The sequence below is a fragment of the Astatotilapia calliptera genome, chromosome 14 (assembly GCF_900246225.1).
Source record: "Astatotilapia calliptera chromosome 14, fAstCal1.2, whole genome shotgun sequence".
In the NCBI taxonomy this organism is placed as follows: domain Eukaryota; kingdom Metazoa; phylum Chordata; class Actinopteri; order Cichliformes; family Cichlidae; genus Astatotilapia; species Astatotilapia calliptera.
The window spans coordinates 12,435,202-12,457,270 of record NC_039315.1 but is presented as its reverse complement, the minus strand read 5'-3'; the positions used below and the strand labels follow the sequence as shown (position 1 = coordinate 12,457,270).

Sequence of the window (22,069 nt, the reverse complement as noted above, 5' to 3'; positions counted from 1 at the left end):
AGGAGGAGGATTTTTGGCCCGTGTTTTTTAGGCCCTCTCAGATGCATGTGGCACACTTACTGATCCTACCCCTGCGACTGCCATGTTTTGCTGAGGCTTCCTCCACCCTACTTTGCTGTTCAAGTGGAAAAAGACTGCTCCATCATCTCAAATGCTGGCTGAATAACTGCATGAAGCTCCAGGCTTATGAGAAAACCTGTCTCCTTTTTTTCTTTTTTTACAAAATTGGAGAAATCTGAATTAATGTGCATATTTTACCAGATAGCCCAATTTTCTCCTCTTTGCCTTCTTCTCATTCTGCCTCGATGCTACACATTTCTGCATACTGTAGATGAAAAATGTTGTAAAGATCCAAGTATTCTACACAATCAATGATTCAACATTCATGTTCTGTCTTTCTTTATTTCATCCTCATAGCAAGATTCTTAATTATGTTTAAGATACCCAGGAAAAACCTGACCCCAAATCAGTACAACACTGCTCTGCGTGATCACCTTTATCCTATTATGAAAATTTCTATCAATTTCAACGTGAGCATGAAACCATGTAAATGATCTGCTATGCTATTCTCAGTCACCAGATTTTAATCCAGGTGAAGGAGACTTGGACCAATTTGTCACCTTCTCCCCAGATTATTACCGCATCTATAAAAGCTTTATATACTGCTTCCAAAAGTTTTAAAGATAAAACATGCTATTTTTGTAATGCACGGAGGAAGATTTTGGAAAGAAAGCCAGGTTTACAATTTCTCGCCGTCGTTTCCAGTCTTTATGTGGAGCCAATCTCACTGTCTCCTATTTTTAGCCTCCCATTTATCTGACAGATAGAGTGATATAAATTTTCTCATTTATCTCTGCTCCTTTAAATAAGTCTTACTTTAAGAACAAAACACAAAGGTACACATTGGAAATGTGGCAGGTGGTGTTAATCAAGAAGTGCCTGACAGATCTGTGGAGGTGTATTTAATGCACACACACACACACACACACACACACACACACACACACACACACACACACACACACACACACACACTGCTGCATTTTGGATTGTGTCCTTAACAAGCTCCACACTTCCCTTGCTGGATCTGTGTGCCCTCCAGCCTTTAATGTCTGTCTCTGCAGAGGGGTCACAGCCAAAAGCATTATTGGCACAACACTCTTGACAGCCCACATAAACAGTTTGTTTCTAAATGCCTTGGTAGGCTGGACTTTGGGGGGGGGGGGGGGGGGGGGGGTAAAAAGCAGTTGAGACAAAAGCTGCCTAAACCTTGAAAGAAAAAAAACAAAACAAAAAAACCAATCCCTCTCTTCTGCTCAGTTAGAACCTACTTTGGGATTTCCGAGTAGGGACCGAGGGACCGCATCTGATGTTCAAGGTCTGGACATTGGACAGAGGCACACATACTAATGGCTGATCAAATCTCAGTGCACCGAGCAGAAAGACAACCCCCACCCCTTCAGAGCAGAGCAGAGAGATAGATGCAGCTCCAAACTGGGCAGCAGCCAGAGTCCTCACAGTGGAGCCTCACACTGTGATACATGAATAAATGAATGAATGTGGTCAACACTGGGACTACTGTTATTGTTGTGGGCGCATTGGTGGGGGTGAGGGGGTCTTAATAAATTTAAATTCCTGATGGAGAGATGCATGAGCCAGGTTCTACCCAGGTCGTCATGATCCGTTATCGATCTAGTTTTGTGGTGTTCGAGCTGTTTATATGACAACTGAGACATTAATCCAACCATTATGGTGTTTATTATTATTGTTATTATCATTATTTTTTAAATAGTTTTAAAAAGGAAAGTCGATTCAGCTTCATATCACTTTGAAGCTTTAACTTTTGGTGATTGAGATCATATTTTTATAATAAAAGATGTTTATCAGAGGCGTGTGTCCCATTTATTATCATGCCTTGACTAACTGTTGCAAAAGTTTAACAAAAATAGATAAACTTGGAATTGCATTTTGTCTTTGTGGATCAAGAAAAAACATATGATGAGGTGTCAAGAGAGGAAGTGTGGTACTACTGTGGAAATCAGTATTTGAAGTTGGTGCGGGACATTGGGACAATCCAGTTGGAGTGACAGATGAGTCCCAGGTGGTGGTGGGATTACATGAGCGAGCGTCTCTGAGTCCCTTCTTGTTTGTAGTGGTGATGGACAGGTTGACAGATGAGGTCAGGCAGACGCCTCTGTGGACTATGACATTTGGAGATGACACTGCGACCTATAGTGAGAGTAGAGAACAGGTGGAAGAGAGCCCGAAGAGGTGGAGGTATGCACCGATGAGAATAAGAACGAAAGTAAGTAGAAACAAGGCAGAATACATGTGTGTGAATGAGAGGGAGTAGGTGGAAAGGCAAAGATGGAACGAGCAGAGGGAGTGAAGGTCCATCCGAAGTAACAGAAACCGCATAAGAGAGGTGAAGAAGAGAGTGCTGGCAGGGTGGAGTGGGTGGAGATGAGTGTCAGGGGTGATTTGTGACAGAAGAGTGAAAGGGCAGGTTTCCAAGATGGTAGCGAGACCTGCTAAGATGTATGGTTTGGAGACAATGGTGCTAACAAGACGACAGGTGGCAGAGCTGAAGATCAGAGGGTTTTTGATGAGAGTGTGGGCAGGGTTAGAAATGAGTGTATCAGAGGGAGCAGTTTAAAAAAAACACAAGGTTAGAGGAAAGGTTGAGATGGTTTGGACAGGAACAGAGGAGGGATAGTGGATATACTGGGTAAAGGATGTTAAATATGGATGCAAAAGGAAGATGGGATTCATGGATGAAGTGAAGAAGGACAGGTTGGTGTGACAAAGAGGATGAAAGGGATAAGGTAGTATTCAGGCAGAAAACAGGAGCAGCCAGAAGAAGAAGAATCTTTTGAGATTTGAGATAACAGAAGCAACTGTAACAGCAAAACCTCACAGTTAAAAGAAAAGAATTTAAAAAATGGAATAAAGTCCTTAAAAAACAAACAAACTACAAATCCACTTAATATATCCTGATGGCAAAGCATGCGTCTGGTGACAGAACAATGGATTCTGGATAAAGAAAATGATCCCTCAGCATATTAGGAGGTTGGTTTGAAACATTTCTGTCAAGCATCAGATCAGATCGCATGTTCGCTTCACAAATGTTCTTAACGACTTCGCCATTATCAAAGTTAACGGCAACGCTTTATCCTTCTTAACAACTACTGATACATTAGACACAACCAGCAAAAACAGAACACAGAGCTACAAACAACACCTCAACTGGAATCTGACAGTTTGCTCTTTGTGCTCTTAACAGGATCCACACAAGTAAAGAAACAAGGAAGCAGTGGTACAGGTATTTCCAGACCATTTTCCTTGTTCTTTAAATTATTATTATTATTATTATTATAACTTAGAGTAGGTGGGTGAGAGGAGGATGTTAGCCAAGCTGAAGTCCATTATGGGCAACACTTCTCAGCCCCTGCATGAGACTGCGGAGGCCCTGAGCAGCTCCTTCAGCAGCAGACTGTCACAGTCATGGTGCAGGACAGAGCGCTATCGCAGGTCCTTCATCCCGACAGCAGCCAGACTGTAAAAATATCCACACAGAATAAATACTAGCTAAAATACATGTGTATCATTATCACTCCCACTGCACCTTATGTACATATACAAATAATACTAATAACAATAATTACCTGGGTGTATATAGTAACCATATGCACACAGCATAGTATTCTGGCTTTTTTGTACACTCATCTTTCTTACTTATTTATCTATTTTTTTCTTTCTATTTTTATTTTTCCAGTATCGCTCTAATTCACTTTTCTTCCCATCCCTTGAGCTCCTGTAACAAGTGAATTTCCCCACTTTGGGATTAAATAAACTCTATGTATCTATTACTTTCAAACATGGAAAAACAGAACAATGGAAAACTTCTATTAAATGATATGTTATATTGTTATATTAGGTTAGAAGACAGTATAAAGAAAACCATAAAACATGTGGAAAATTTCTGCAAAATATGAAAGCAGAAGCCATTTTCGTACTGTAGCTAATTCATAGACTGCATATTGTAGCACCAGAAGAAGCAAAAAAAAACAAAAAGGAGGATGCATGCAAGAAAACAAAACACATAAACAAATGCAGGTGCATATCCCTGACTGAAAATGGCTTCATTCATCTTCGCAAACAGTTTCTCACAAGTGAATGGCAGCTATATAAATCACTGTTTACTCGGCTGTCTGAGAAAACAAATTTCACCAGAAGAGGGAGACATGAAATCCCTGTGAAAATGACCAAACAGCAGCTACGCTCTCCTCGCTCTTGTTTGAGTCTGCAATAGAACAATTCAGCTCAACGCTAATATCATCAAATATTATTAACCTCACAGCCCTACCAATATGAATTTCAGCCGCGGTTCCATTACATGCAATTTACGGTGCTGCCGCTATGCTCATTTCTCTGTTTGATTTCCAAATAATTCCATATGACACCTGTTAGATGAGCCGAGTAGATGTGGGTCATCTTTTGGATTTGGCCCTGACAGTCAGACGAGGAGGAATTTTCTTCCTGGCAGTCGTTCGCTTCACCTGGACTCTAATCCCATACCATCAATATGACAGAAATAAGTAATCCTGTATCAAATGCTCTTTTAGCTACACAAGTCTAATTCACCGTATCCTCGGAATAGGAATTTAATGTCTCTTCAGGAAATGAATTAATGGCGGACTCTGAGCTCCTCTCCGAGAGAGTTCGAGATATTTTATCACCCTCTTCAAACAGTTCACATCTTCTTCATCTCCGCTGTTAATTATTTCATCTATTTTTGGAATAAACGAGTCATTGGGGTCACTTATAATCACCTAATAACACAAAGAAGATGTTCAAAATACAGAAAAACAAGGAAAAAAAATTGACGGCGTGTCAGTTAAAAAGTGAAGAGAGAAGAGAAAGTCTAATCTGTCAGCAGGCAGACAGAACAGACTTCATTTTGTTCTTGAGTGCTGAGATGATAGCTTTGGATTTCAAATCATGCGGATTGACGTGATGTGAGACTTTTCAACAATCTCCAATAATGACCTTTTCTCAGAACCTACAAACTGCCAGGTAATAACGTGTCTCGGGTGAAAATAGACAATCTTTTGGCACAGGTGAAAAGTGTTACCTCGCATCTCGCTGGAGATGCTCCCCTCCTACAAAGGCCCGTTTCAGCTTGCTTCCACAGGCCCCACGACCCCCACCTCCCCCGGACAAACAACAGCTTCATTCTGTGCCACCGCTGCTGACCTCATTGTCTCTTTGTGAAGGGAAAATCCAGAGTTGCATTCTGTTAAATGGCAAATGGTGCATCGACTGCGAGCGGGACAGACCTTTGCACCACGAGCGCAGGCCTACAGATGAGCACGGACACTGCTGACTCTTCTTCAGGACCGTATGCAAGGAAAACATGGTAAGAAAAGGGGAACTCGACATTCACTACACCTTTCCTAACGTACGTCTAATGTATGCATGCCTGACAACAACATAACTGTTACCTCCTCCTTACACCTAGACCCTTCTCTTCAAACTACTCAAACAGCAGTTTGTCCCCTTCTAATGCTTCCTCTCTTTCGAAATAATGTGTCTGTTGACCTAATGCCGTGTGAAATTTCTCACAAAGATACTTTCTGAAACCAGTCTTGTTTACTCATAGATTAGTCTAACTGAAATGACACCTTAGCCCCAGGTAAACATAAGCCCAACGGTATCAATCAGAGGCATCAGTGGTAAAACGTCTGTTTGATCCAAACATTTTCTGCCGGGGTAAACGGAGCTGATCGTTGCTCGATAAAAGTTTTAATTTAACCAGAATTCACTGTGCCACAGTCATGCTTAAAATAGACAACGCTTCTTTGCACAGCACAGGTTTACCTAAATCTATATTTCTGAAACCGCGCCCAGTCCTGGACTACAAAAACTACATATCCAAAATCACATGTTTAGCTTGCGTCAAACACCACAGTGTTACATGACAGCAGATGGTATGGGATTTATTTAGACTGACTGCGTGCTGTAATTGTATAATTCCAAGTCTGCATCTCACATTTATGGAGAGCTTTATTATAATTACTGCAGTGCTCTCAATATGTTGCTTTTAGAAGCAGATGCTACTTCCACAATCACAAACAGACGCTCAGACATCAAAGTAATAAAAGAAAATCTCCTAAAATACAAACAGAAAACACAGCCTCATATTATTAAGTGTAGTCCAATGCATAGAAAAATAACTTGAACGAGCTCATTATACTTTAATCACCCAGGAAGAAAGGTGACACACACCTGTACAAATCTGACTCCATACATCTGGACCGGTCGGTGTTAAAAAAAAAACACCTGTCCTCTTAATTAAACCTGACAGAGCGTGACAGGCAGACTCTTGCTGATGAGCGAATGGTCAGAACACAGTTTTTGTCCTGAGTAAGCAAACTTAGCAAAACTTTATGAAACAAGAATAGAATGGAAGTTGAGGTCTGACATGTCCACTGGGGTTCTTGCAGAGTCTTGATGGAGACACATTATCAGTGATTGAAAACCCAGTGGCTGTCAGTCATCCCTTTCACTCTGAGAAAACAGCGGGAGTTGCAGGGGCCAAAGGAGTGCAAGGCTGGTTAAAAGGATTTCAGTCTACTACTCAAGGTAAGCTCCAGCAGTGCACCGCCCGATGGGCATCAGACATCAGACTTCAATAACAATCTTGCTCCATTTGTGCAAAAAAGAAAAAAAAAACAACACTAACACGTTGCTTTAAATGGAATAATGAGACTTTGTACTGTTGCACAACATCTGCAATGCAGTGCCAAGATGTACAGCAGCGCTTTCTTGTGAAAGCCTAGCCTGTAGATTTAGTGTTTAATAAATCTAACTGTCTCTGTGCTGTGCATCTGTGTGCAATATCTAATGGCTGACATTTAACAGTTTCTCTCGGCTCCCATCGGAGCTCAACAAGCATTAACTCCAGTATTAACTGTTGCTTTAGCTCACAGGCTGGTGAGGCTGCTGGCAGCGGTGTGCGCAGTCGGACTTCTCGGAGGATTGGTTGTAGGTGTCTGGTTTCTAGGTGAGTCATTGTGTCTGTGAAAGAATCTCTAAATGAGCTCAGTAAGAAACAGGAAGTGGAAATGAATGCGCAAACGGCCCAGTTTGAGATACTTAAACGCCTGTGAATCTTAAGGTCAATGTAAATTTAGACAGAGCTTATTGAATATTAGCATTTAAAGGTTCAATTATTTTCTTGATACATATACAGCAGGAGCTGCTTGTCAAAGTTTTGAAAACTTCCCGGAGACATCATTAGTTGGAATGCTGCAGTTTAAATTAGTACGTGCCAGCATGTTTCAGAAGGCTGCATCATTTTTTTTTGTGTTAACAACACCAAGGAGACCAATAGCTTTAGTCCCGGTACCTAAATGCTTTTCCTAAGTGATTTAATTGGCTGACATGTCTGCACTCATATCACAGAACCATGAGGTTATAATATGTGTACAATGTGGGTTGGCATTGTCTTGCTGAAACACCCATAAATCTGACCTGAAAACCACATTGTTGCATTGTTATGCTGCATGACAGCATATGCTACTCTAAAACCTCTTCTCTGCATGCAGCAATAACGGTGCCTTTCACGCACGTCATGTCCACTAATGGATCCCCATACCATTACAGATGCTGGCATTTTAGCTGTGCATTGATGTGCATTGGTCCCTCTCCTCCTTAGCTCAGAGGAAAATGGTTTTTAGAAACAATCTCAGATTTTTAATTAGTCAGACTACAAAAGAGTTTTCCACAGAATTTGCCTCAGTCCATCTCAAATGAGCTCGGGCCCAGAGAATCGTGAGGCATTTCTTCATCTTTTAGCTTGTACTTGCAGATACCCGAGTGTTACTGAGTCCATTCACTGATTTTTATTTTAACCCGCTTTTAATGCAGTTCAAGCAACTCAAGATTGTTTTTGTTTAACCCTTTTCCATACATTTATTTAGCTTCTCTGAATCTTTTAATGATATTATGTGCAGTAGATACCTCATTCCTTAAGTCCTTTGCAGTTTTAGACTGAGAATCATTACACTGAAGTTGTTGAACTATTTGCCCACAGAGTTGTGAACCCGTCTCTCTTCTTCTGAAAGAGTCAGCCTCTCTGGAATGCTCTTTTATCCCCAATCATGTTACTCATTAAACTAATCAGCTGTGAGATCTTCCTCTCAAGTTTTTTTTTCTCATCTAGTCTTACACAACCTTTCCAGGGTTTTGTTGCTCTCATCAGAACTTTTAAAATCAAGTGAGAATATGTTTTAAGACATAATAAACTTTTCACATGTCTTTGTATAGCTAGTAGTTAAACACACATTTTTATTGTTTGGCAAATCATTGCATTGAAATGATATTTCCCTGATTCAGACTTCTGGTGTAAGTAAACTGATACTTTTTTTAAAATGTCAAACAATTTTAATGGACAACATGAAAAATTGATAATTCATTAAATGGTTTGTGTTTTTGGAGCCTTACTATAATCACCAGCTAAAAATCAGGGCAATGTTGGGTTCAGCTGCCCCAATTTAGATTTTTTATTCACTGCATTGAAGTCTCTCAAATTTGATGGAAACATGCGACAACATTCAAGTTAAGATAGAGAAAATGCATTTTGAAAAAATGAATCATTTTTTTAAAATTAGCTGTTTTCTAATTAGCTGGATTTGCAGATAGAAATGAACAATATTTAATGACATTTTAATGCTGTCCCAGACGCTGGTCTGTTTTGGGTTCTCATTCAGATAATCTGGTAATATTAGGAAAAATCAACAATGTTTTGCTGCCCATTTTGCAGCCTGATTAAAAGATTATCTCTTTTAATCCACTTTTAGTCAAACTTTTGCTGAGGCCATCGTCCTCCCAAAGTCCAGTGGGGCTCGGGGACACAAAGGAGACATCCTTCTGCAATGTGACGGAGGATATTTCCGTATCTGACTCGCGGAAAGGTCTGTGTGTACTCCCTCGTGGTAGCGTTTCTTTCACTGTTTTATGAATTATAATGCAGCACGTTAATGTGTGGCTGCTTAGCTTATTGTATGTGCTTCATTATATCAGGTCATGGGTCACCTCTGAAGTGTTTCTTAATTGAATAGAAACAAAAATTAAAATTCAGCAGCTGCTACTTGTTGTCTTCTCTTCACTCCTGAGAGATGCCCATTGACCGACATGAAAACATCACACATAATAATCTGTTTCTACTGACTACATTAGCATAGATACTTGTGTTTTCCCTAATCATTTCCCACTCATAGAAGGGGCTTGATCATAAACGTTGACTGAGAGCTTGTCTCTGGAGGGATTTTCAATCAATCAGGTTCAGTGTTTTACAGAATCAGTCCCGAGAACTCCCTCCTGGAGATCCAGCTGGGGAAGCTGCCCACCTGGCTTCCAGTGTGCTATGAGAGGTGGAACTCTTCGCTGGGAACACTGGTCTGCAGACAGCTGGGTTATCTGAGGTGATGCTTTTCCGCAGTCTGCGAGGATCACATGCTGCTTCTTTATAGCACCATTTAAAAAAGCTGAGAGCCCATTCTCTAACTTGGTTTAATTTTAGGTTGAAGGCTCGCCTTATTTATGATCTATTAATACCTCATTTACAATCTTGCTTCACACCTCATGAGACTAAATTATCGCAATACTCACTCCCACCCATTTTTCAAATGTTCCCTTACCAGACTGACCAAGCATAAAGGAGTGAACCTTACTGATATCGGGCCAAACTACACTGACGGCTTCATACAAATTACCTCAGAACAAAAGAGCAGCCTGGAAAATATGTGGCAGTTCAGGTAAGGCAATCTGTCAGAGGACATCACACTCATAATGGTGCAGGGAAAATTGCGTCCGCTAATACATTAATTATGCATCATTAGTTACCCAATTTATTTTCATTTAGGAGGAGTTGTATCACAGGGAAGGTTATCGCTTTGCAGTGTTTTGGTGAGCAAATTAAACTTAACTTTTAATTTGAGTTTGCGCCTCGCACAAAGGCCAGTAGTGTTTTTGTACAAAAGCTTTATATGGGAGCAGGATGAATGATGGCGTCTGCTGCTGCTCTTTCTGACCAACCCAATTCCGTTTCATTTTGATGAATGGATCTCTAGAGTGTGGCACACGAGCAAAGCTACCCAGGATAATCGGGGGCGTGGAGGCCACGCTGGGCAGGTGGCCCTGGCAGGTCAGCCTTTACTACAGCAACCGTCACACCTGCGGAGGCTCCATCATCACCAGTCAATGGGTAGTCACAGCTGCCCACTGTGTACACAAGTAAGACTGCTGACCTGACAAGTACTAAAGGTCAGAGGTTGGAGCCACGATGAAGGATAAAAATCAGTCATTAACAGCTGTACCGGTGTAGCAGTATCAGGATCTACTCTCTCTTTTCTTTTCCCAAATGTCAGCTACAGGCTACCTCAGATATCCAGCTGGGTGGTCTATGCTGGCATTGTGACTCGCAGCTCTGCTAAAACAGCTCAGCATGCAGGATACGCGGTGGAGAAGATCATCTACAACAAGAACTACAACCACAGGACCCACGACAGCGACATAGCACTGATGAAGCTGCGGACCCCGTTCAATTTCTCAGGTCAGTCTCATCGCAGCACTCTTTAAAAAAACAAAAACGAAAAAAACCACACACACACACACACACACACACAAAAAAAGTACTTTGGCTTCAGTTTACCTTTTAATATGCTAATAATAATTTATCATAAATAATATAAGTGGTATTGCTAGTGATATACACTTCAAATGAAAAGCATCCCAATATCTTTAACATCTCACAGAATCAGCTGTTCAGACATAAGCTTATGGTCTCAGCAACAATTAAAGCACTGCCTCCAGATGTTTTGAGACATCCTGAGGGATCTTTAGGTCTGTCTTTGTCATTTTGTTTCTTCTTTACCTTACAACATAAGGAGCCTTGAAATGACTTGTTTTGAATTGACATAAATAAAAATGAACCGAATTACAGATGTAGCTTCCAAAGGACAGAATACATAAATATGCAAATACTGTACAGTGTAAAAAAACAAACAAAAACAAAAAAATCAGGCCATCATATAGAATCCAATGAGAGAGACGCAGGGCTATTTTTGTACACGATGCATTTTATGTAGATTCGGTTATATTTAAGTTATTCTGTGAGTTTGTATGGCTGCTACCTTTTTGTTTGCTCTGATCTCAGTGGGAGACAACTTTCTTTATGTTGTATACAGGACCACAGTTGGCTTCTCTATCATAAAAGCTTCCTTGTTTTTCAGCTGTGATTTGATATGAGCGTAGAGACTAAAGAGAAAACAGCTTTCTTGTGATAAACACTGAAGTCTAAACGTGGTAAAACACGTCTCAGTGAAGGGTGGTTTTATAACACTCCTTAACATGACTTATGAATCCAACCATATTCGCAGTACAACTTAATGTCTCTTGTAACTATTTAAATGTATTAAGAGGCAAAATTCCTCCTTTTGACTAGACACAATCAGGCCCATCTGCCTGCCTCAGTACGACTATGACCTTCCAGGAGGAACACAATGCTGGATTTCTGGATGGGGATACACACAACCCGACGGGGGTAAGATGTTACTACACTGCTCTGCTCTTAAACAAATGCATCTCTGCTACAAATCTAATCCATACTCAGATGGTGACAGAGTGAGCCAAGTGTATTAGTGGAGCAGTCCTAAATTGAAACTTTCACCCGTAGTTCATTCACCCGACACCCTGAAAGAGGCTCCAGTCCCAATAATAAGCACAAAGAAATGCAACAGCTCCTGCATGTACAATGGAGAGATCACAGCACGGATGCTATGTGCCGGCTACACAGAAGGAAAAGTGGACGCATGTCAGGTCAGAGGCTTGTTTTGACCACTAGATTTAGCTTCTCTTTTATGAGTAGATGCAGTGAACAGTGTTTGGGTCTACCTCTCCAGGGGGACAGTGGGGGCCCTCTGGTTTGCCAGGATGACAGTGTATGGAGGCTGGTGGGAGTCGTCAGCTGGGGAACAGGCTGTGCTGAGCCCAATCATCCTGGAGTTTACACCAAAGTGGCCAAATTCTTGGGCTGGATCTACGAGATGATAGAGGTAAACAGCATTTTACAGGACAGCACAGAGGTTTAGTATCATTCGATACTTCTTTATTGATCTCAAAAGAATATATAAAAAAACACCCAGCGCGCCCCTGCGGGCGGTTTATCCTTCAAGCTCGGGTCCTCTACCAGAGGCCTGGGAGCTTGAGGGTCCTGCGCAGTATCTTAGCTGTTCCCAGGACTGCGCTCTTCTGGACAGAGATCTCCGATGTTGTTCCCGGGATCTGCTGGAGCCACTCGCCTAGCTTGGGAGTCACCGCACCTAGTGCTCCGATTACCACAGGGACCACCGTCACCTTCACCCTCCACATCCTCTCGAGCTCTTCTCTGAGCCCTTGGTATTTCTCCAGCTTCTCGTGTTCCTTCTTCCTGATATTGCTGTCATTCGGAACCGCTACATCGATCACTACGGCCGTCTTCTTCTGTTTGTCTACCACCACTATGTCCGGTTGGTTAGCCACCACCATTTTGTCCGTCTGTATCTGGAAGTCCCACAGGATCTTAGCTCGGTCATTCTCCACCACCCTTGGGGGCATCTCCCATTTTGACCTCGGGACTTCTAGGTTATACTCGGCACAGATGTTCCTGTACACTATGCCGGCCACTTGGTTATGGCGTTCCATGTATGCCTTGCCTGCTAGCATCTTGCACCCTGCTGTTATGTGCTGGATTGTCTCTGGGGCATCTTTACACAGCCTGCACCTGGGGTCTTGCCTGGTGTGATAGACCCCAGCCTCTATGGATCTTGTACTCAGAGCTTGTTCTTGTGCTGCCATGATTAGTGCCTCTGTGCTGTCTTTCAGTCCAGCTTTGTCCAGCCACTGGTAGGATTTCTGGATATCAGCCACCTCCTCTATCTGCCGGTGGTACATACCGTGCAGGGGCCTGTCCTTCCATGATGGTTCCTCGTCTCCCTCCTCTTTCTTGGGTTTCTGCTGCCTGAGGTATTCACTGAGCACTCGGTCAGTTGGGGCCATCTTCCCAATGTATTCTTGGATGTTCCTTGTCTCATCCTGGACTGTGGTGCTGACACTCACCAGTCCCCGGCCCCCTTCCTTCCGCTTAGCGTACAGCCTCAGGGTGCTGGACTTGGGGTGAAACCCTCCATGCATGGTAAGGAGCTTTCTTGTCTTTATGTCAGTGGCTTCTATCTCCTCCTTTGGCCAGCCTATTACCCCAGCAGGGCACCTGATCACGGGCAGGGCGTACGTGTTGATGGCCCGGATCTTGTTCTTACCATTCAGCTGACTCCTCAGGACTTGCCTGACCCTCTGCAGGTACTTGGTGGTTGCAGCCTTTCTAGCGGCCTCTTCATGGTTCCCATTTGCCTGCGGGATCCCCAGGTACTTGTAACTGTCCTCTATGTCTGCAATGTTGCCTTCTGGTAGTTCAATCCCCTCAGTTCTGACTACCTTCCCTCTCTTTGTTACCATCCGACTACACTTCTCCAGTCCGAACGACATTCCAATGTCATTGCTGTATAGCCTGGTAGTGTGGATCAGTGAATCGATGTCTCGTTCACTCTTGGCATACAGCTTGATGTCATCCATGTACAGGAGGTGGCTGACAACTGCTCCGTTCCGTAGTCGGTATCCGTAGCCAGTCTTGTTAATGATCTCACTGAGGGGGTTCAGGCCTATGCAGAACAGCAGTGGGGACAGAGCATCTCCTTGGTAGATCCCGCACTTGATGGTAACTTGTGCTATGGGCTTGGAGTTGGCCTCTAGTGTTGTACGCCACATCCCCATTGAGTTCCTGATGAAGGCTCTTAGGGTCCCATTGATCTTGTACAATTCTAGGCATTCCAGTATCCAGCTGTGGGGCATAGAGTCATAGGCCTTCTTGTAATCAATCCAGGCAGTGCACAGGTTGGTCAGTCTGGTCTTGCAGTCTCGGCTGATTGTTCTGTCTACCAGTAGCTGGTGTTTTGCACCTCTGGTATTCTTGCCAATTCCTTTCTGTGTCCCGCTCATGTATTGACCCATGTGCCTGTTCATCTTAGCCGATATGATGCCTGACAGGAGCTTCCATGTAGTACTGAGGCAGGTTATTGGTCGGTAGTTGGAGGGGACCGGTCCCTTCTTGGGGTCCTTGGGGATCAGGACCGTCCGGCCTTCAGTTAGCCATTCCGGGTGTCTCTCGTTAACTAGCAGCTGGTTCATTTGTGCTGCCAGACGCTCGTGGAGTGCAGTCAGCTTCTTCAGCCAGTAGGCGTGAACCATGTCGGGCCCTGGTGCTGTCCAACTCTTCATACTGGAGACCCTTTCTTGGATATCTGCCACTGTGATGGTTACTGGACCCTGTTCAGGGAGGTCGCTGTGGTCTGCCCTCAGATCCTCTAGCCACTGAGCATTGCCGTTATGGGTTGCATCCTTCTCCCATATGCTCTTCCAGTATTGCTCCGTCTCCAGCCTTGGTGGTGCTGTTCTCTTATTGTTCCCTTGCCACTGAGAGTACACCTTTGCTGGTTCTGTGGAGAACCGCTGGTTTATTCTCCTGCCTTCTATCTCTCTGGTGTACCTCCTCAAGCGGCTGGCCAAGGCTGTGAGTCTTTGCTTGGCAGTTTCCAAGGCCTCAGGTATGGACAGCTTGCTGTATTTCTTAGGCACCTTATTTGTCGCACCTTTCTGCAACTCCGTTAGTTGGCTAACCTCCCTCCGTGCTACTTTGATATATATATATATATATATATATATATATATATATATATATATGTGTGTGTGTGTGTGTGTGTTCGATACAGTGCTTTGATTTATTTTATCAACTTTCCTTCTGACGATGCTGTCTGTGTTGAGCGCTCAGTGGATCTGCGCTCGACAGTGCAGCCTAGGCGGAGTAGTCGAACGCAGATTCACTGAGCGCAGGGCAAGCTAGCGAGACAGAAGTTAAGCTCTCCTTGCAACATGGCAATTTGAACCTCCCCCACCCTCATTCAGATCTGGCCAGATGTGACGTATGACCCTGAAGGTAAGCACGTCATGGACTAAAGTAAAACAGTATGTTGGATGTACCACGCAATGTTCAATTACATGGGTGGGAGCTAGTGTGTTAGCGCTGTTGTTGGCCGTCCAGCCCCATGTGGGCCAGTAGCTCGTTAACGGAGATTTGCCGTGTTGTGGCGTTAATGTCATTTCAACGAGATTTACGCTGACAGCACTAGTGGGAACACAACAAATATGACTGCACATTTACACCGACATCATCCTAGTGCAAAGACAAGTGGAAGCAGACAAAAACAACAAGCACGCATGCTACAAACTTTACCCGAGTCATTTAGACAGCCGTTAGCACATGATTCTCCTTATGGGGACCTGATATGTTTAATATGCTGCTGAGAATATAGCCCAGAAGAAGCGTATAGTATAGCTTTTATTTTGGAAAGAGCCATTTCTCTGTAATAAACTCTTTTCCAAAGATGAGTGATTCCTCAATAAGATACAGGGCTCGCAAAATCGCCTGCCTAATGTCCTGGGGCTAGCGATTTTTCCAGTCGTGCTACCAAAATCTATCTGCCCTGCCCGTCGGGCTATCATAGGAAGGAAAAATATGTCAATGCTTTTGCATTCTTTCGGAAATGTAGCTGGGTAATTATGTCATTGGCATCGGTGAGCCACTGCCAATATGTGACGTATTGAAATCGCATTTGAATTTGCGCTTGTTTTTTGCTTTCACTTTGCAATTGCGCAAACTGTGTATAGAGAGCGACAGCACTGATTGGTGAGTGATGATAATTTGTGCACCAATTCCTCTGACATTGTCTTATCAATCGTTAGCTTACTATGCAAACATGACAAGTGAAATCTCCAGCAGCAAGCTTAAATATGTGAGAGGTTGATCGCGCAGAGAATCGCTGAGCGTTATGTGAGTGCTTGTGTAAAAGCAGCAGGATATATATTGTAGTGGGTCATGGCTGTTCGGGGTTCTGTTTGTACAGTTATGTTTTGTTTATGTTGCCATAGTGACGGGTGACGCCCTCTCGCTGCGACGGTGTGTCCTTCCGGGGTCAGAGGGCGCCCTGTGTGTTGTTGTTGTTGTTGCTGTGCTGTTGCCGCGCTGAGCAGTTAGCTAGCGGCAGTGTTCTTCTGCAGATGTCAATAAACGGCTGTGCTCCCTGGCTAGCTCACGGGAAGCAAGACCAAACGATACCTCCGTCTCCTCCTTGTCTGAGCTCGCCACATTGGTGTCAGAAGTGGGATGATGGTGGCACCCCATGTTCTGACCCGAGTGACTTTTCCCCCGCCGGTCGTGACCGGCCGGTGCGCTAAAAGAAGGCACCTGGACATTTGCAGGACTTTGTGTGGTGTAATGGGGTCGTCGGGGACGACTGACCCCTTGGGTGGGGGCTATGTAGCGGGTCAGGGCTGTTCGGGGTTCTGTTTGTACAGTTGTGTTTTGTTTATGTTGCCATAGTGACGGGTGACGCCCTCTCGCTGCGACGGTGTGTCCTTCCGGGGTCAGAGGGCGCCCTGTGTGTTGTTGTTGTTGTTGCTGTGCTGTTGCCGCGCTGAGCAGTTAGCTAGCGGCAGTGTTCTTCTGCAGATGTCAATAAACGGCTGTGCTCCCTGGCTAGCTCACGGGAAGCAAGACCAAACGATACCTCCGTCTCCTCCTTGTCTGAGCTCGCCACATTGGTGTCAGAAGTGGGATGATGGTGGCACCCCATGTTCTGACCCGAGTGACTTTTCCCCCGCCGGTCGTGACCGGCCGGTGCGCCATAAGAAGGCACCTGGACATTTGCAGGACTTTGTGTGGGGTAATGGGGTCGTCGGGGACGACTGACCCCTTAGGTGGGGGCTAAGTAGCTGGTCAGGGCTGTTCGGGGTTCTGTTTGTACAGTTATGTTTTGTTTATGTTGCCATAGTGACGGGTGACGCCCTCTCGCTGCGACGGTGTGTCCTTCCGGGGTCAGAGGGCGCCCTGTGTGGTGTTGTTGTTGTTGCTGTGCTGTTGCCGCGCTGAGCAGTTAGCTAGCGGCAGTGTTCTTCTGCAGATGTCAATAAACGGCTGTGCTCCCTGGCTAGCTCACGGGAAGCAAGACCAAACGATACCTCCGTCTCCTCCTTGTCTGAGCTCGCCACAATATTTTAGTTCTGCTGAGCCAAATAAGACAGGTCAGGGTGAAGAAGTGACAGCCAAAGAAAAGCTTACCACAAAACGGAAAAGTTATGATAAATCAGACTATAAGGCAAAAAGAAAGTGCAGCTTTATGGTTTCATGGACAAAAGAATTTCTGTGGCTGCAATATGACAAGCAAAATAACCAGGGCTGCACATAAGTGGTCCGCAGGTGCGTATTCGCTGTCAAAATAAAAAACGGGCACAAGATAAGAAGTTGCAACGCGTTTGCATACATAAGATTTTCAGGAGGAGGACAGACATTTGTTTAGAACTCTTAAAGATGTCGAAGAAGCAAGCTCCTTTAAGCAATTACTGTGATGTTCCTCCACCTCCAAAGAAATGTCAGAAGGAGTTCGAACCGCAAAAGAAGCACGTATTCTCGGAAAAGTAGTTGCAGGAGGTGAGCTGGCTTCAAACAAATGATGAACGCACAGAGATGTGGGGCGGAATGTGCCGTGAAAATTTAATAAATGACAAATTAAAAAGGCATGAACATTTTTTTTGTATCGAAAAAATATCAAACCGTGACACCAAAGTATCAAACCGAACCGTGAATTTTGTGTATTGTTGCACCCCTAATATATTATATATTAAAAAGTTAGCTCCACTTTTGCCAGTTTTAAAACATTATGTAGAAAGAAATGCATCAAAGCAAGCCTGTGAAATAGGTCATTTGTTTTTGTAGAAGTACCCTGCTAGTAACAGCTCTTTGAACTGAGGATATTTACATATCATGGAATTTTTTCTTTTTTTACAGGGATAATACTTTTACTTATCTAAAATGTTACAATAAATTCTTATATCACTACACTGCAGAAAGCGCTAATTAGATTCATCCATGCCGCTATTTGAATTTCTTTCTTTTTGTATTTTCAGCCGGATTGAGATGGAAACTGTAAAACAGAACAGCGATTTCTAATATTAATTCTTTCCTTTTTTTTTTGCAGAATTACTGAGGAGGGCTCATGAAATACAACAAAAAGAAGGAAGCTTCTGATGAAACTGGTGGAAACGTTAGAAAACTACAGTTATACATGATACTTTTTATTTTACATGTCAGTTATATAATGTACACATAAAGACAGACTGAAAACATCAACATGCATTTTTACGTTATGTTTTTCATGTATTGAAAATAAATTATGCTTCTTATTGTCATGTGTGGTTTCTGAGCCGCAGTTCCGCATCTCACCGCCTGGTGGCAACAGTGTTATGTTTCTATGGCAACTGACAACATTGGCCTAACTAGTGTTAGCGATTACAACTAATGAGCTACAGAACGTAATTAGTTGAGGGTTGTTTTTTTTAAATTAATATTTGTGTGATACTGCTCCATATTTGTCGGCTATTTAAGGTGTTTCTATAACACATGCTCCTCTATAACACTGCTGACCGGCTGGTTTTCTGACGCACAAACTTTTTCTGCCAACTAGCTAGAGTTAGCTAGGTAATAAAAGTAGGACAGTTACCTTAACATGTGCTCCACTGGCAGTACAGAGGATGTTTTGCAGCAGATGAGCAAACTGTGGTCCATGCTGGATGATCTCTCTGAAAATGACCCTGCAGCCTACCGTACGCTTATAGAGAAACAGATAAAGGAAGGAGCTGAATTCAGAGCGCCGCCCGAGCTGGACTCCTGCCTCTGCACTGAAATACTGGTGAGTTTCATTCGTGAAGGCTCCTTCCTGTGTAGGCCCCAGTCCATACTGTGGTCCATACAGGTGTTGCTCATCACATTCTTTGGTTCAGCTAGAAAGGAAGCCCACCTTTATTCCTCCAATCATAAATTAATACTCTAAATTCAAACATAAATTAGGGAAAGTTAACTGTCATATCAGAAAATGTAGGTAGGTAGGATACAGCTCAGTACCCATCATCAAAAAAAAAAAAAAGATTCAGTGTCCCAGGTCCTGTCATTGGTACAAGAAATTACATTACAGGAGAATTTGGATTGGGAACAGCACCTACTCTGCAAAAGGCTCACCCAAGTAATGCAGGCATCTGATGGAGGAGGGGGACTGCCAGGAATCAACTAGATGTGCAACAGCAGTCCCCTAACTTCAGCAAGGCCGCTGAATGATGCGGGAAGGAATAAAAAGGAAGAACAATCAAATGTAGTGAGCTATGGAATATGAAAACAAAACAGCCCACATATGATGTACTGCTCACTCCAGCAGTCTGTTACTTGTTTGCAACCCTCAAACACATCCTGGTGGGCTGCAAAAGCAGTCTAACACATGGAGGATATACTTGGTGACATAACCAACTAACTTGTCGGTAGCTATTAGTCAGGAGAGTATAGACTAACTGCAGCTCATTAGAAGTTAAAGCCACCTTTCTGCAACAAACAACCTTCATCTGGGAAGGTGAGAAATAGCATGTCAACCCCGTCTTTCTGAAATACCTTTACACTTGAAATCAACCTGGACCCAGCTCTGGTTCTCTGGTCCAGTTCCTGCCAGTCTGTCTTCACTGTAGAACTGATCGTCCCTTGGGAGGATGCAATCAATAAGGCATATGACAAGAAAAAAGCATGAGCAAGCTGAGGAAGAGGACCAAGGCTGGAAAGTGGAAGTCCATTCAGTGTAAGTGGCCTGTAGGGGCTTTGCAGCCAGCTCCACAGTAAGACTGACGAAGGAAGTAGGCATTAGGAAGGGAAGCCTAGTACAAGTTAATCAAAAAGCTTGCCACTCTTGTCAAAAGAAAGTAGTCACAGGGGCTGGCTGAAGCAGAAGGAGACCGTGTGGCCTGCCAAATTACTGGTGGGTGCCATGTGAAATACACCCAGGTCTGATCACCCTGTGGTGGGTCTGCTTTGGCGGAGGGAATCTTGTGAGAAATTACGGAAATGCACTATGAAGCTGGGGTACAAAGCTGATGATGTGTCGCACTGACAGATACATACCCACATGGTCAGCAGCAAACACCCCATCTAGAGGACTTCTCCAACCCACTCAGGTCTGTGTTATACTGATAGGGATTATAACTTCTAGTCCTATTAATTAGTGTAGTCCATTACAAGCTGTGAAAGCTTTGTCATCAAATTTCTTGTTTTTATCCAACCAAGAGTAAAGTAATAACCTAAAAATATTTCTGCTGAGGAGCTGTAAGCTGTGCTTGCTTTATATATCCTAAAATACACAGGCTGCACGAGAAACACAGGCTTTTTCTTCACTCTGCAAAGATGCTAGACTTTTATCCACTTAGAACTTTGAAATTGAATTTGTTTTGACAGATCCTTTTGACAGCACTGTGTTTCTGTGACAGAAACCAAAGAAAGGCCTGCTGTACATCAACATATGCGGCTGGAAACGTGTGCCTGCGCCTCAGGATCCCAGCAGGCCTTTACCAGTCTACACTGGAAAACTGGAAACAGGCACAAATGAAGATCAAGGTGTGTGTCAAGCTGCAGACCTGCCATTTGTATTACATGACACAAGCAAGAAAGTCATACTTTTTCCTTTACAGGCTGGTATACTGTGCTGGATGTGGCATTAAATCCTGTGTTGCTGCAGGAAAGTAGGGAGAACAAAGCAGAGATTAACCAGGTCTATATGCTGGCCCTGAGCTTTGCCCAGAAGCAGCTTGGGATGACGTTATCACAGCAGTACAGAGTTGTCAACAGTAGCCCAAATAGTAGCCCAGATGAGTTGCACTGCCGGCTTGGATTTCAGAAGTTGTCCAGTGCCCCCAAACAACCCAACACAGGTAATGCAATAAGACTGTCAACCCTGACAAGCTTTGATAAGCACTTTATGTTGAACCCATGCTCTTTACCCACTCTCCTTTCACCTCCTAAAACAATTTTCCTGATAATCCATAGTCCTTTTTTTTTTTTTTTACAGCCGGTCAGACACCAGCTGCCCTCCTGCAGCACATCTCCTCCCTACGATCAGAAAACCAAGAGGACTCTGCTCCTCAAATTATCTTTAGGCCTGCAGAGAAAATAAAGAAGGATTTGATCCATGTCATCTCAGCCGCTTCTGTAGAGCCTCAGAAGCCAGAGTATCGACTCGAGGTGAAGACCGATGCAGCAGGAGTTCCTGACAGCGTGGAACTGACGGTGGAGCTGCCAATGGTTTGTTCCATGTCAGAATGCCAGCTGAGCATGTCCAAGGTTAGTGGTTACACACTCCCTTGAACAGTTATAACGAAGCACTTTAGAATCCAGTGTGTGTCAGTGTGTAGCTGGATGTCATAAGAAATACATAATCGACCTGTAGCGAGCCTTAGTAGCACACTGGATGTATTTTTCTCTGCAGGATGACGTCTTACTGGAGGTGGAGGATCTTTACTATTTGCTTGTGGACTTCCCAAAAACTGTAAACGAAGACACCGCGTCTGCCATCTTTAATAAGAAGAAACGAAGACTTACATTGAAAGTGAATGTCTTGTGATCATTTTCCTTAATTAAGAAACAAATGTGCAGTGTTTGTTAAGCTAGCTAAACACTGGCATTGAAAATGCCTCAAACAAAAACAACAAAACTCCTGTTGTGCAATGTACAAATTAAAAAAAAAAGGGAAAAAAGCACTGAGAGCGCATTGTGCTGTGGAGGGACTCGTATTCTGCCTCAGAATTCAAGTTAACTAACAATAAACAGCTTGCGTGTAAATTGATCCATTTCCAAGAGCAACATGTTTGTGAAACAAATATGTAACAGTGTCCCTTTGTGCTGTGTGGGCTGAGGCTCAGCAGCAAATTTAATTCTAACCCCCCCCCCCCCCCCCCCAAAAAATTAATTGACTTTAATGACAATCTGTGGATTTTGTTTATTAATGTGTGGGCGCGTGAGTGGAGGTGTTTAATGGCTACGAGCTGGTGTCAT

At 43.5% G+C, this 22,069-nt stretch overlaps 2 protein-coding genes across 4 annotated transcripts; both read left to right on the top strand.

Moving 5' to 3' along the window:
* Positions 1–5,292: 5,292 nt before the first annotated feature.
* tmprss5 (transmembrane serine protease 5) lies at positions 5,293–18,366 on the top strand. 3 transcript variants are annotated; one of them, XM_026191979.1, is made up of 13 exons: positions 5,293–5,419; positions 6,507–6,645; positions 6,986–7,066; positions 8,865–8,978; positions 9,353–9,488; positions 9,708–9,821; positions 9,929–9,972; positions 10,137–10,299; positions 10,434–10,618; positions 11,510–11,608; positions 11,741–11,883; positions 11,967–12,119; positions 18,189–18,366. In XM_026191979.1, exons 1-13 carry the CDS (start codon positions 5,417–5,419, stop codon positions 18,195–18,197), a joined length of 1,383 nt encoding a protein of 460 aa, XP_026047764.1. In that variant the 5' UTR covers positions 5,293–5,416; the 3' UTR covers positions 18,198–18,366. The 3 variants fall into 3 exon arrangements, with proteins under 3 accessions (XP_026047764.1, XP_026047763.1, XP_026047765.1); XM_026191978.1 differs by lacking the exon at positions 18,189–18,366 and having other exon boundaries at positions 11,967–12,218; XM_026191980.1 differs by lacking the exons at positions 6,986–7,066; positions 18,189–18,366 and having other exon boundaries at positions 11,967–12,218.
* An 86-nt stretch (positions 18,367–18,452) lies between these two features.
* On the top strand, positions 18,453–21,860 carry pih1d2 (PIH1 domain containing 2). The gene is made up of 5 exons (XM_026191984.1): positions 18,453–18,899; positions 20,509–20,635; positions 20,710–20,949; positions 21,087–21,358; positions 21,504–21,860. The coding sequence occupies exons 1-5, from the start codon at positions 18,717–18,719 to the stop codon at positions 21,636–21,638; spliced, it is 957 nt and encodes a 318-aa protein (XP_026047769.1). The 5' UTR covers positions 18,453–18,716; the 3' UTR covers positions 21,639–21,860.
* The last annotated feature ends 209 nt before the right edge of the window (positions 21,861–22,069 follow it).

Excerpts from the sequence above, each read along its gene's own strand:
- tmprss5 (XM_026191978.1), top strand. Across the intron at positions 8,979-9,352 it reads CGTATCTGACTCGCGGAAAG|TGTTTTACAGAATCAGTCCC; the intron begins GTCTGTGTGTAC and ends AATCAGGTTCAG. Across the intron at positions 9,822-9,928 it reads GAAAATATGTGGCAGTTCAG|GAGGAGTTGTATCACAGGGA; the intron begins GTAAGGCAATCT and ends ATTTTCATTTAG.
- pih1d2 (XM_026191984.1), top strand. The coding sequence starts at position 18,717 with ATGTGCTCCACTGGCAGTACAGAGGATGTTTTGCAGCAGATGAGCAAA. Across the intron at positions 20,636-20,709 it reads AGGCACAAATGAAGATCAAG|GCTGGTATACTGTGCTGGAT; the intron begins GTGTGTGTCAAG and ends TTTCCTTTACAG. Across the intron at positions 21,359-21,503 it reads GCCAGCTGAGCATGTCCAAG|GATGACGTCTTACTGGAGGT; the intron begins GTTAGTGGTTAC and ends TTTTCTCTGCAG.